The following is a 15,287-nucleotide window of genomic DNA, read 5'->3' on the forward strand; positions in this document are numbered from 1 at the left end:
CGGATCGTACTTGCGCGCTCGGACTTCAGTTTTCCGATTCGTACGTAATAATGCCCGGGGACGTGTCGGACACATTTCCCGACCCGAGGACGTGTGGGGGAATTTTCCCACTACGATTCGTATGGACTTTTTCACATACGAATCGTACTTGCCAGTTTGTACAGGACTTGTACGATTCGTACGGAAAAAAATCCGGATACAAATATTACGGAGAACATTTTTACAGGATCCGAATCGCCACCTAAGTTTCTTGATCTCGGGGTCAAGAGCTGTTGCTCAAGTTGGTAGATAGTTTGTGTTTCATTATTTCTGCCCTCTATCCTATTATAAACCTTAATTAGTTGTATGGACTAACCTGAGGGAAACAATAGTCTAAGGGCGAGTATATCCTTTGAGCTACACAGCAGAGTGCTAATAGTACATCGCAGTGAAGTCTTAACCCAGATATCCAATCCTCCTGAGGGTCTTCCTATGGGCTCTTACTTGCGTCAACACAAAAAGATGCATACCCATTTCTGTAAAATGGTGCAATGCACCAAGTCTCCTGAAATAGGCACACATCATAGGTGTCTATAAATTCTCTCCATTGGGCATCAGGCAAAGGTTTGGCCATTCCTGCAATATTCCATGTAGCTATCCTCACCACAGACTCCTGGGCTGGTTCTAGCTCCCATGGAATGGGGATAGCTTTTGGGTTACTGGCATTTAGCACAGTATCAATTTCTAGCCTCATTACCCCTTCTTGCCTATATAATGCAGATTCTGGACTGCCCAGAAGCAGTCTCCCTGTTCCTGGGGAGATACCTTTCTTTCATGGAAAGCAAAAACGAATTCACAACCCCCATACTTCCGCATATATCCACAGTGCAAGGGGTACTGTGCTCCAGTCACTGACGATTTCTACTATATACTCCAGTCCCTACACCTGTACCCCTGTCTGTCTGCCCGCACAATGGTCTCAGAAAATCAATTGGAGTACAAAATTTGAGCTGAACAATAGTATGTGCCTTTGAAATTGTGCGGGCTTCTACCGCCAGAAGTCCCTCTATAATATCTTGGCTCACAAATAAAACCCGGATACGATCTTGTGTTCCTTCTAAAGTTGTAAAGCTTTCCATATTTACAATATCACTCCTGATTATTGAGTAGCAGGGTCTGGTTTCATGAAACCAATAGGTAACTTTATTTAATAGGGACTCTTTGTTTTCCCTTGCCCCGGCGGGCAGCTTTGGGACATGAGTTAAGTAAACGGCTGCCTTTTCACCTCCCCCCATCATCCCCCCCATTATTTTGTGGCCAATAATTAGCCAAGGGGGGTGCACAGAACCCTTGTCCTCCCCTCTGCTGCTCCTTACTAGCGGTCCCATTCGCCCCGAAAGGTCTCTCACCATACAGGTTCCCTGGCGGCATTCAGTCAATGGCCCTTTTCCCACCGTCAAGTCTCACAGGTGGAGCAGGGTGAGACTGAACACCTCTGTCAAAAGGGGTACAATACTGGCATAGGGAGTCAGAAAGAGAGTTAGTCTTGGCTTTTTTCGCACCAGCCCCCTCTCCACTATCATAAAACACGTAGTTATTACTATACCCCCAGCATTATTTCCAACAATGTCAATGAGGATTTTAACTTGATGTTTTAACTCTGTGATGAATTCCATCATACACCGCAGCATAGTCAGGGTCTCAATGATAATATGGTCACTCCCTGGCATTGCGCAATTCTCTAGTTTAGGCTCAGGGTTGGCGAATACAGAATACCTGTTGCTTTATTCTACCAATAAAGACTTGTTAGTTGCAGATGAACTAGCATGATTTGGATGTGTTGTTAACCTATCACCCCCCTCTGGCGCTGGTGCTGGCAATTACGATTTCAAAAGTGGCTTTTCAAACATTTTATGAATTCAGTTAGGCGGGGAACTTTAGTGAACCATTGAATGTGTGTTGGGTAGCACAGATTTGGAAATAATATCAGTACATTCAGTCAATAATGAGTCAATTTGGGTGAGGACATCATCATTTATCCTTCTAGATGGTGCTTTTTTTCCCCCTTCGGAGCCCTTAACTCCCCATCCACAGCCTTGCGCATACCCATAACGCAAAGTCGGTAGAGTTGTTAGATAAGTAGATTGGGCCTACCCAGAGTGTCCCAACCAATCCTTTAAGAAATACTGCAGGACAACCACAGCACAGTACCTGGGGTTGAATGATTAAATGAACAATTGCAGGCAATGATCCTCTTCCCACTGTCATTCATTCTTTGGTCTTTGGGAGCCAAGAGAGTGGGCCCAGCCCAGCCTCTTACAGGCTCTGATGGGTGTTGTGCGCTGCTGGAGCCCTGGCCGCAGTTGTAGCTCTTCCTGGCGCGAAAGCGTGACGTGTGTGGTGTATGCGCCGCTCGGTGGTGCCAGGGGTTGTAGTTCCCCTCCCTTCTTGGCACGGAGTGATGCGGCAACCAGCAGGGCAGCAGGCAGGGCAAAGAACAAAGAGTAACAGGCTCTCTGCTGCGGGAGCCCTGGCAGCAGTTGTAGCACATCCTGGTGCAAGCCTCAGCCAGAACCCCCCCACCAGCTCAATGGACCCCAACGAAGCCGCCAACAACCTCACTCAGTGGATCACCAACTGCGCTGATGCCCTTGCACCACTGAAGAACCCCCCCAGCAGACGCGGCAGCAGGAAAACCCCCTGGTTCACCGACGAACTCATCACCTCCAAGAAGAACTGCCGCTCCCTGGAGAATACCTGGCGCACCAACCAGACCACAAACAACATGACTGCCCTCAAGCACGCCACCCGCAAACACCATCAACTGATCCGCGCCACGAAGAAGACAGCCTTCAAGGAACGATTGGACAACAACACCCACAACAGCAAAGAACTCTTCACCATCGTCAAAGAGCTCTCCAACCCCGACGCCGGAAACAACGACATCACTCCCTCGCAAGACCTCTGTGACTCTCGCGCCGCCTTCTTCCACGACAAGATCGCCAACATACACAACAGCTTCGGCCCTCCAACCACGAACCCCACCACCGAACTGACGCCCCCCACCGCCACCCTCCGCACCAGGACCCCGGTCAGCACCGAAAAAACAGCACGCACGATGAACACCATCCACTCCGGATCCCCCACGGACCCCTGTCCACACCACATCTTCAACTCGGCCGACTACATCATCGCACCCCACCTCCGCGACATCATCAACGTCTCCTTCAACACCGCCACCTTCCCGGATTGCTGGAAACACGACGAGATCAGCGCCCTGCTGAAGAAACCTACAGCTGACCCCACCGACCTCAAGAACTTCCGCCCCATCTCGCTCCTCCCGTTTCTAACCCCGGGCGTAGCACTACGCTTCGCCCACGTAGTGTACGTAGCGCTGCCTGCTTCGCACTTTCCGAAGAAGGCGAAGCAGGGCAGCGCTACGCACACGCCGAGGGCGAAGCGTAGCTGCTTGCCACCCGCCACCCACCTCCCGCCCGCCCTTCTTTTAAATAATATGAGCAATGAAAATTAAGTAAAGTAAGTCGACTTACCCGTAAGCGCGGCGTCTCCGGGGCTCCCTCTTTCAGTTTCTAATTTCTTCTGGCAAATGCGCATGCGCGGACACCCGCGCATGCGCATTTCTCGCGAGAAATGCGCATGCGCGGGCGTCCGCGCATGCGCATTTGCCAGAAGAAATTAGAAACTGAAAGAGGGAGCCCCGGAGACGCCGCGCTTACGGGTAAGTCGACTTACTTTACTTAATTTTCATTGCTCATATTATTTAAAAGAATGGCGGGTGGGAGGTGGGTGGCACGTAGTGGGGCTACGCGAAGCGCGTAGTGTGCGTAGATTTGGGCACACTACGTGCTGCTTCACGTAGCCCCACTACGCCCACTACGCCCACCCTTACCCGTTTCCTGCCAAAGTCATCGAGAAGACCGTCAACAGACAGCTAGCCGCCTTCCTTGAGACCAACGGCTCCCTCGACCACTCGCAGTCCGGCTTCCGAGCCAACCACAGCACGGAGACCGCCCTCATCGCAGCCACACACGACATCAGATCCCTACTGGACAACCGGGAAACAGCGGCCCTCATCCTCCTGGACCTCTCCGCAGCATTCGACACTGTCTGTCACCGCACCCTGGTACAACGCCTGAACAACACCGGAATCCCGGAGAAGGCCCTAGAGTGGATCACCTCATTCCTCGCCGGAAGAAGCCAGAGAGTCCACCTCCCCCCATTCCGGTCAGCGGCCACTGAAGTCATCTGCGGCGTTCCACAGGGGTCATCGCTCAGCCCCACCCTCTTCAACGTCTACATGAGCCCCCTCGCAGCCATCGCATGCCAATACAACCTCAAGATCATCACCTACGCCGACGACACCCAGCTCATCCTCTCCCTCACCAACGACCCGGACACCGCCAGAGCCAGCCTACACGAAGGGATGAAAGACGTTGCCAAATGGATGAAGAACAGTCGCCTGAAACTGAACTCAGACAAGACGGAGGTTCTCATCCTGGGGTCATCACCCTCCGCCTGGGACGACTCCTGGTGGCCCCCTGCCCTGGGTGCCACCCCCAAGCCAACGGACCACGCACGCAACCTGGGCTTCATCCTGGTCTCCTCCCTCTCAATGTATTTGTATTTGTATTTGTATGTTGATTTATAGAGCGCGATTGCTGCCCGGGGCGTCCAAGCGCTAAGAAGCCAACAGAACAAGAGGAGGTAGCCAGGGCGTTATTGAGCAGCATTGAAGAGGAATGTTTTTAGCTGTTTCCTGAATGAGGTAAGATTGGGATTTTTCCTTAGGTGGAGGGGTAGGGTGTTCCATAGCTTAGAGGCGTTGTAGGTGAAAGTCCTACCGCCAGTTCTGGATTTTTTTATTTTGGGGATTGTGGCCGTGAAGGTCTGGTTGGATCGCAGATTCCTAGTGGGAAGGTAGTGTGACACTAGGTTGCGAGTGATGAGAGGGCCCGTTTTCCAGAACGCCTGGTGCGCAATGCATAAGGCTTTGAATTGTGTTCTTTGGGAAATGGGTAGCCAATGCAGTCTTTTCAGTCCATTTTTGACTGATTGACGTCGAGGGATCTGAAGCAAAGTGCGCGCGGCACAGTTCTGCACCGTCTGTAGTCTCCGTATCGTGTACTCTGGGGCGGCGAGGTAAAGGGCGTTGTTATAATCCAGTCGTGACTGGATAAGGCCCTGAATGGCTACTTGTTTTGCCTCCATTGGTAGAAGATGGAGTACCTTTCTTAACACTCTGAGGAGGCCGAAGCAGGTGGCTGCCAGTTTGGTGGATTGGGTGCCGAAGGACAGAGATCTGTCTAGCCACACCCCAAGGCTCTTGATGCTGTCCTTTGGGGCCGGAGGGGTACCCAGGCAGGGTGGCCATAGAGTGCTGAGGGAGTTAGGGTTGGCAGGGCCCAGGAGCATAAGCTCTGTCTTGTCTCCATTCATTTTTAATGAGGAGGAGGACATCCAGTCCTTGACTTCCTCTAGGCATTTCCTCAGCCCTCCTTTCGAGGTCTGGTTAGCTTCCTGTGCCAGTGAGACCACTAGCTGAGTGTCGTCAGCATATGAAATGATCTTAATTCCATACTGACGAACAACTTCAGCCAGTGGCCTCATATATATGTTGAAGAGTGCCGGGCTCAGTGAGGAGCCCTGCGGGACTCCACATTTTAATGGTCTACTGGTAGAGGAAGATGTTCCATCAAATACCCGAAAGGATCTGTCCTGTAAAAAGGATTCAAACCAAGATAAAGCATTGTCCTTTATGCCGATGTTTGCCATGCGGTCCAGCAATATGTCGTGGCTGACCGTGTCGAAAGCCGCGCTTAAATCAAGGAGGATCACTGCCACTGATCCTCCCTGGTCCAGGAGGTTTCTGGATTCCTCGGTGATCATGAGGAGCGCAGTTTCGGTGCCATGTCTTGGTCTGAAGCCCGTTTGAGTAGGATCAAGAAGCTGGTGGTTTTCGAGATATTTGATCAACTGGCTGTTGACCAGACAAGTCAACGCCATCTCGTCTTCGTGCTTCAACACCCTGCGCATGCTTCGAAATATCTTCCGATGGATCCCCACTGAGACCAGGAAGATGGTCACCCAGGCCCTCGTCACCAGCCGGCTGGACTACGGGAACGCCCTCTATGCCGGCACCACCACCAAACTCCAGAAGAAACTCCAACGGATCCAGAACGCCTCAGCTCGACTCGTCCTGGACATCCCCCGTCACAGCCACATCTCCAGACATCTAAGAGACCTTCACTGGCTCCCTGTCAACAAAAGGATCACGTTCAGACTCCTCACCCATGCACACAAGGCCCTCCATGACCTGGGCCCCAAGCTCCCCAACAACCGCCTGACCTTCCACCAACCCACCCGCCAGCTCCGCTCCGCCAGCCTCGCCCTTGCCACTGTCCCACGCATCAACAGAGCCACCGCCGGAGGAAGATCCTTCTCCTACCTGGCGGCCAAGACATGGAACTCCCTCCCCATCTACCTCCGGACAACCCAGGACCATCTCGCCTTCAGGAAGTAACTCAAGACCTGGCTGTTCGAGCAGTAACTTCCCCCCCCCCCCAGCGCCTTGAGACCCTCCGGGTGAGTAGTGCGCTATACAAATGCCATTGATTGATTGATTGATTGATGTGTGCGGCGTATGTGCCGCTAGGTGGTTCCGGGGGTTGTAGTTCCCCTCCCTTCTCGGCACGGAGTGATGCGGCAACCAGCAGGGCAGCAGGCAGGGTAAAGAACAAAGAGTAATGGGCTCCCGTAGCGGCTGCATTTGTAGCGCCTCCTGGCACGAAAGCATGATGTGTGCAGCACACACACAGTTTGGTGGTGCTGGAGGTTGTAGTTCCCCTCCTTTGTTGGCAAAGAGTGATGTGGTAACCAGCAGGGCAGCAGGCAGGGCAAAGAACAAAGAGTAACAGGCTCTTCCAATGCGGGAGCCCTGGCCCTAGTTGTAGGTCCTCCTGGCGCGAAAGCGTGACGTGTGCGGCGTACGCGCTGCTCGGTGGTGCCGGGCGTTGGAGTTCACCTCCCTTCTCGGCATGGAGTGATGCAGCAACCAGCAGGGCAGCAGGCAGGGCAAAGAAAAAAGAGTATTGGGCTCCTTTTTTGATATATAAATTGTTATTATTTGTGATAATTGTTTTGAGCAGTTTATATTCCAATACGATTGAATGTATTGCTTGTTATTATAGTGAGAATATAATTTGGTATTTTCAGCAACCTAAAAATTGTATAATTTTGATAATTTGATAATTATTAAATGTTGTAATAAATATTTTGGGGTTCATTACAATGATGGGCGGAAAGCCTCATCCGGACAGTTTGAATCTTCCCAACCGCATTGGAGCCCTTCCGACTGACTCGATCGATTATGATGTTCGCGGTTGAAACATGAACTGGACGGTCATACCGACCCTATTCTGACTGAGTGGCAGAGTATTCTTGTCGGTCGGAAACCGCACTGCAACCCCCTATGTACAGCGTTTCTGCCACCGATGTCGCTTTCCAACAGCCTTTCCGAGCTGGCCTTTCCAACACGAAAAGGCTGGTGGCTGAGAGGGTACCTAAGGTACCTCCCTGTAAAACACTGCACAGTGCAGCAGCCACCATGGGATGCTTGTGACAGGGTGCAGGGTTTTACACACACACCCCATTTCCCCATAGGAGCCTGTGTTGCAACTGAACAGTGTTCGGTCACCTCATAATCCGTCGGTCAGTACCGCTGACCCCAAGTTGGTCGGTACCGGGTCCGGGACGGTGTCGGGCAGAGGTTTTCCACCCAACATCCTACTGAGCCCCTAAATGTATTTGTTTAAAAAGTTATATATATATCAATTTTTTATATTTAAATATTTAAATGTTTAGCTAATAATTATAGTTTTTAATTTATTTTATTTTGTTGAAGTGATTATCTTTGTTTCTAATGTTGCACAGAGTGCAGTGGGAGTACTAAATGTAAGCCCTTGGAAATAGTAAATTGTACCCCTCCAGATAAAGACCCGCTCCGCTCCACTGTAATTCAGGTGCCATACCACACCTGAGATGCATCTTGGGTGGGAACCCAATGATGATGCATGCCAGTAACTATTAGTGGGTGAGAGTTCTTCTAAAAAGCTATATTTTTTTTTATCTTGAGACAGCAATGAAAGGCATTCTTGATGCTATATATGAGTGGTATCAAGCTAATTTTAATTTTTTATGATATTCCTCAGACAATATTTTGGTTATGGCAGTCTTATAATAAATGGAAGTTGAAGGTTTCCAGTCTGCATCATTGAGAGTTCATAATCTTCAATTTTGTTTATTTTGAGTTATCATACATACAAACTAAAAGTAGGAATCAAACCAATGGCCACAGTCACCACATCCTGGCACACCATTAAATGAACTGGATGACCATAACTGATCCTCCCACAAGTAAGTGGGGTTGGGTGTTCAGCTGGCAGTATGAACAAGAGCAATACTTCTAGCAATATAAAAAGTGGGGGAGCTTTGGACACCTTATACATCACTGCCCAAGCATATTATATGATTACATCTTTAGCTTGAGCGTTGCCGCCGGGTGCACGAAACGCTAGGCATCCGGTGGTGCTTTCTCGCTTCAGGCAGGCCTGGTGTGCCGTGTTTGGAGCCGCTCTGGTTGGCGGGCAGTCTCCATCATTAGCGGAACTGCCGTGGCTGATAGCGGTGCTCTCCCGGCCCCTATTCATGAAATGCCTCCAGCCAAAGTGAAAACAGTCAAAACTCGCATGGAGACTGGGGCAGTTGCTAAGAAATCTACAGCTAAGATAGACCAGGGGCCCTCAGCAAAAAGACCTCCTGCAGTGGAATGGAAGTCATATGACCTAATAGGAGAGATTGTTGGCAATCGAGGGGCGGAGGCAGAAGTCGGAGATAAGTATTTTTCCCTATCTGACATCTCAGACTGGTCTGATTTGGACAACCAGGGTCAGGTATCGGATTCCAGTAACTCCAACGAAAGGCAAGACAAAACCTTGGCTGCTGTTGCCACAGTAAAGAAGGGAAGAAATCCTCGTGACAGAGGTAGCAAAAAGGAAAAGAAAACTCGGGACCATCTTTGGGATTACCCTGTCTCCCCCAGATTTAGAAGGTAATATGGCCACAGCTGGAAACAATACAGGTAAAATTGAACCGCCTCCTTAGATTCTATATATATCAAAGTATCATGGCCCATAGAGATGAAACGCATATTGAAAGCCGGAGGGTCCAGACAGCGTGCCGGAAGATGCAGGGGGCCATACGGAATATCTCAAAGACTTGTTCTGGGAAGAATGAATGCGGTTGAAAGTAGAGTCAAAGTGCTGGAAAATGAAGCCTTAACCCATAAAGAGATGACAGTGTCACTGGAGAGTCAAAAGTCAGACACTTGTTGGAATTTGGAGGACTTCAAAAATAGATTGAGTCACAATACCTTGAGGGTCTTGGGTGTTCCAGACGTGGCTCAGGGGGGGCGATGCTTTAAAATTCACTGTTGATCTCTTGAAAGAGGCACTTCCTGAGCTGGGGAATTGGGATTGGGCTCAAGAAATACAGCATGCTCATAGGTTCACATTCAAGCAGAGGAAACCTTCATCCTCATCAAGGAATAAACCCTGTGCTATCTTGATTTACGTAAGGAACTTCCTCCTTCGCCAGACTTATGATCTAGCCCGCCCGGACTCACAAAGATCTTATAATGGCCATACCTTTTGTGAGGCCCGATTATTGTCATTCAACAGGAGAACGTCGCTGACAACTCCCTCAATTGATACATCCATTTCAGAATAAGAGAGCTCAGGTGTTTTTATTGAATCCGACCAAACTTAAAGTAATTTGGAGGGAAATCCCTCATTTTTTCTCATCGAAAATTCTGGCTAAAGAATTTTTGCAAACCCTTGAGTAAATTCTACATATGAAGAAGAAAATTAACTATTTTTGGGGTTTTTGCTCTTACCTTATATTTGTGGTGTTCCTACTCTTCTGTTTTTTTATTATTATGGGCAATAGCTTTTTGGTTTTTTTTTCTCTCTCTTGGCTGGGTCTAGAATGTGGCAGGGCTGCATCTCCATCACAGGACCTGGTTGGTCTAGCCATTAGTTAAGGGGCTCAAGGGGAGGGGGGATCATGGGAGGTAGGTCAACGGAAGAGGGAGGGAAAGGGGTAGGAGGTAAGCAAAAGCTAAGGTGCTTGTTGTTTAATATATGTCATGATGTTTATATATGTTTAAGGAAGACTGGAATGATTTCTATGATTAACCATCATTTAATGTACTTGATGAAGAGATTTGTTATTGAGAATTGCCAACACAAGGATGATGGGTAAATTTGTATTTGCTCATTAAATATATGTGGCCTGAATGATAGAAAAAAGGAATATACTTGTTTAGAAGCTTCGCTATATGCAGACTGATGTAGTCTGTCTTCAGGAGACTCACATAACCTGGAGCAAGCATTGGTGGCAAAGGGACTTAGGTTTTAACATGTTAGCATGCAGTCAGCAGGGGACAACCACAAGGGGGGGTCACAATCCTGGCAAAATATGGTTTGGGTCTGTGCAAGAGAGTTAAGGAAGATAAGCTGGGATATGGGCCATAGTGGAATACAAATTCAAAGTTAATAATAATTCTTGTTACAATCTGCTCCATTTAGGGGTCTAAATTAGATGATCTTGATGTATTAAATTATCTAAGAGTTGAACTTGCCCTATGGCCGCGCCCCTTCATCCATTGTGGAGATTTTAATATTCACTTAGATAGTAATTTTAATATAAATGCTGAGTTACAATATCAGAGCAGGAAAGTAAGGGTCTTTAAATCCTTGCAACTTGGTGAGAGAACAGGGTCTGATCGATAGCTGGCACAAGTGCAGATCAACGGATCCAGGATTCACCTTTTATTGGGCTACCCATAACAAATTAGTCTGGCTGGATTATTTTTTTATTTCTGACCAGCTAGTCAAAATAGCTAAAGTGGAGAGCTATCCAAGAACCATCTCAGATCATAATGCTTTGGTAGTCGAAGTCTCACTGTCTGGAGTTACTAGGGCTCAGAGGCCTTGGAATTTCGAAGGGAAACTTTTGGGTGATCAATTACATCGGGATCATATGACTAAGTGGATTGTCTAATTCTTTGATACTAACAGAGGTTTATCCTCTGATACTATATTTTGGGGCACTTTTAAGGCGGGGATTCAAGGAGAGACCCTGAGCTTTTCCATTTCTCGACAGAAAGCTCTGCAGAATGAAATAGGGAAATGGTTCAAGCAGTTAGAAACGGTGGAGCTTGAACTTATGAGCAAAGTAAGTAAAGGGATTAATAGTGAGGAGTGCCAACAGGAAATTTCAATTATTAAATCCAAAAGTCATCAATACTTTGGCTCAGGGGTGTCCCCAACAGAAATATGGAATGATTTTAAAAAGTATTATGAATAATTGTATACTGAGGGAGGGACTCCACCAGATGGGGGATCTTTAGCTGACTTTTTAAAGGATCTAGAAACGATGGTGGTCACAGATGCACAAAATGAAATCCTTGCATCACCGATTACCCTGGAAGAACTGGAAAAAGCTTTAAACTCTTTAGCCCTCATTAAGGTCACTTGCCCCGATGGCAACCCCATGGAGTTCTATAGGGCATTCTCTAAATCATGTCAGCAAGAGATCCTGCAAACATTTCAAATGGCCCAAAGGGGATATGCCCCCAGATCATGGCAGAAGACGGCTATTGCTGTGTTAAAAAAATGGAGCTGAGTCTAGCATCGTATTGACCCATATCACTTATAAACTGTGATAGTAAAATCACTCTAAAAATACTCGCAACCAGACTGAGCAAGGTCATCACCCCTCTGGTTTCACTCCATCAGCATGGATTCATTCCTGGCAGGGACAGGACAGACTATGTCTGCCGGGACATAGCACTCCTAGACTGGGCTCAGGCCACGGAATCACTGCTGGGGGTAGTCCTATTGGACGCAGAGAAAGCATTCAACAGAGTCTCCTGGCGGTATCTGTGGTATGTCGTGCAGTGGATGGGACTTTGTGGAGAATTTATGCATGCGATCAGGGCATTATATTTTTTGCCAAAAACTGTAATCCGCATATCAGGGAAGAACTCAAATGAGCTTAATATTAGTAGAGGCACAAGACAGGGTTGCCCGTGCTCTCCTTTGCTCTTTGCTCTTTATATTGACCCTTTTCTGCGAAAATTGGAGCTGGACATTAACATCAAGGCAGTGATGGTCAATGATATTTACTACAAAGGATTAGCGTATGCAGAAGACATCACAATGTTTACGACAGACGTTGTTTTAGCAATTCCAGAGTTAAAGCTCTTAGCTGAACAGTTTGGAATCTTTTCAGGCTATAAGCTAAATATCAAGAATACACAAATTCTTTGCTCTGGATCAGCTCAAACTACAGATCTCCCGATCGTCCAAGAGGCAATATACCTAGGTGTTAGTATTAGAGCTGCTATGGATAAAATCCCCGAAATGAATTTTATTCCAATAATGAATAATGTGAGCAAAAAATTGGAAAGGCTAGATCATCTGCACCTCTCTTTATGTGGTTGAAGTAATGTTATTAACATTTCGGTCCTCCCAAAGTGTTTATATATTTTCAGAACGATTCTTATGAGGGTACCGTAAACTAAGAAGGGCTCCCAAATGGATGACCCTCCCAAAGCAGCGGGGAGGCTGGGTGATTCCCAGCTTTTTTCTCTACTATTGGGCATCTATTTTACAACACATGGGTATACTATTTGTTTTGGGATAAGGCTGAAATTCCAGAAGAAGCCAGACCAACAATATATGAAATAGGGTTGGGGTCTGAAGCTAAGGGTTGTCTGGTCAGGGTTGTCGAACCCAGCTATTAAAAAAAAAATACATTTACAATTTTGAAAACAGCTTACAGAGTTTGGAGACAGGTATGGTAAAAATTGAAGATTTCAAATCTGCATGCTTATACTCCACTTTCCGCTCCGGATCTACTTCCACCAATCTTTCAGGGCCAAGTTACTTTTAGATGGGGGAGAAGAGGAATTTGCGTCCTGGGTGATCTGTGTAGAGAAGGCCAGCTTTTGTCATTTATGAATCTGCAGGTAAAATTTGGGGTGGATGAAAGAGATTTTTTTAAATATCTGCAGATACAGATTTTTCTTGGTGGTAATGAGAATAGGATAAAGTGGATATCAGAAAGGATTCCGTTGGTGGAGATAGTGAGAAGTAAGTCCAGGATTGGGAAGATCTATCAAAATTTAATTCAATCTTTCCTGGATGATACGGAAGCCCAGAATGCGAAATGGGAAAATAGGCTGGGGAAGGATGCAATCTATATTGGGGACTCACTGGAGCTGGCAAATCAGGTGCTATGAACAGGGAGCCTTAGAAGCCAACATTTTATGTTAATTTTTGATTTGTATTATACTCCAGCAAAAGTAGCTAAATGGGTTGAAGGGGGGAGAGGAGTAAAATGCAACAGATGCGGTTTAGCTGCTGCTGATACTTTACACGTTTTATTCTTGCCCAAAAATTGACATTTTTGTGCAGGACCTAGAAGCCTTCTATACTATCAAACGTAACCCATAAGATGATTTGATCTGATATCTCTTTACTCTTCTTGTATATTTGTGAATGAATTCTGTTTTTTTATCTCTGCTCTATGCATATGTATGGTGTGTTTTTATGACGTATCCAGAAAATGTCATGACAAGTATTAATTCTTTGCAATTGATTTTTTTTTAATATATATAACAATATTGTTCTATCTTTATTGCACACATAAACCAAATACACAACATTCATTTATGAATGTTTCCCCTTATAACTTTGTTTAGTGCCATCTTCACATCTCTGTTTCTCAGGCTGTAGATCATGGGGTTCAGCATCGCCGGCATCACTGTATAAAACAAAGAGGCTATTTTATCCTGATTGTCTGAATTTTTAGGAACTGGTTTCATGTACAAAAACATAGCTGATCCGTACACCATCGTGACAACAGTTAAGTGTGAAACACAAGTAGAAAAGGCTTTGTACCGGCCTTCTGATGAGGATATTTTCATAATGGTGATGACGATGCGGATGTAGGAGATGACAATGATGAGGGTTGGAGTCAACAGCGCAAAGACTGCAACAATGAAAAACATCATCTGTGGGATAGAGGTGTCTGCACACGAGATCTTTATGAAAGTTGTTGCTTCGCAAAAGAAATGGTCAATGACATTGTTGCCACACAAAGGCAATTGTAATGCAAAAACAACAGTTAGAAGTGCCCACACACTACCACCTAGCCACGAACAACTTATAAATATTTTACAAACTGATTTGCTTATTATAACTGTATAGCGCAAAGGAAATGAGATGGCTATGTAGCGATCATATGCCATGACGGCTAGGAGCATGGATTCTGTGCATCCCACAAGAAGGTAAGAGTACATTTGAGCTGCACATCTGGAGAAGGTAATTCTTCTTGAAAAAATGAGTTGGTTCAGCAGGTTAGGGACAATCACTGATGAGTAGCAGATGTCAATGAAAGAGAGGTTACCCAGGAAGAAGTACATAGGAGTATGAAGGTGTGGATCACGGACACACACTGTGATCAAGAAAATGTTTCCGATAACAGTGACCATGTATATCACTAAGAATAACACAAACAACAAGATCTGCATCTGTGGGTCCTCAGATAGTCCCAGAAACAGGAACTCTTCTACGGAAGTTTCATTCCTCTTCTCCATTAATCACCACTCATTCTCTCTGTAAGAATAAACAAAATTAACATAGTTAATATATTTTACAGGAACCTAGTAGGTAAAAGTTTTTAAAAAACCAAAAAACAATGGAAGATTGTACTAATCTGATCTGCTGGTCATTGGTACACAGACCAAGAAATTAATCATGTTTTGGACATCTCTTGAGACAAACTCCTCTAATTTTCCTTACTTATCAGGTCTTGTTTAGCGGTGCAGCCCCCAGAACAGTCTTCTGGGGGCTGTGGGCAGTATCCTGGGTGCTGAGCAAGCAGCATCAAGGAGTAGGGAGGAGGCAGTATTCTGTGTCCAGGGTACCAGTGTATGTAGTATGTATGCAGGGGGCAGTAAACAATGCTCAGGGGTGTAGTGTGGTGTTTCCTCTGGTCCTTGGGGCACGGTCTCCTGGGGGCTGTAGGTGGTATCCTGGTTTGCATGCAGGTTCGAGAAGTAGGGAGAGGGCAGTAGGTAGGGGTACATGTAGCATGTGTGGAGGGGGCAATAGAGTGTGTTCAAGGGTGTAGTCCAGGCAGTGTTTGAAATGGAAACATAG

The 15,287-nt window shown here is 46.7% G+C and overlaps 1 protein-coding gene across 1 annotated transcript; it reads right to left on the reverse strand.

Annotated features, from left to right (window-relative positions):
* Positions 1 to 13,789: 13,789 nt before the first annotated feature.
* Positions 13,790 to 14,722, reverse strand: LOC146822306 (olfactory receptor 13C2-like). The gene has a single exon (XM_085610031.1). The coding sequence runs from the start codon at positions 14,720 to 14,722 to the stop codon at positions 13,790 to 13,792; it is 933 nt and encodes a 310-aa protein (XP_085466157.1).
* Between the last annotated feature and the right edge of the window lie 565 nt (positions 14,723 to 15,287).

Source organism: Triturus cristatus, chromosome 6, assembly GCF_964204655.1.
Source record: "Triturus cristatus chromosome 6, aTriCri1.1, whole genome shotgun sequence".
Classification (NCBI taxonomy): Eukaryota; Metazoa; Chordata; class Amphibia; order Caudata; family Salamandridae; genus Triturus; species Triturus cristatus.

What these genes read in the sequence shown, in the direction of transcription:
- LOC146822306 (XM_085610031.1), bottom strand. Translation starts at nt 14,722, where the DNA reads ATGGAGAAGAGGAATGAAACTTCCGTAGAAGAGTTCCTGTTTCTGGGA.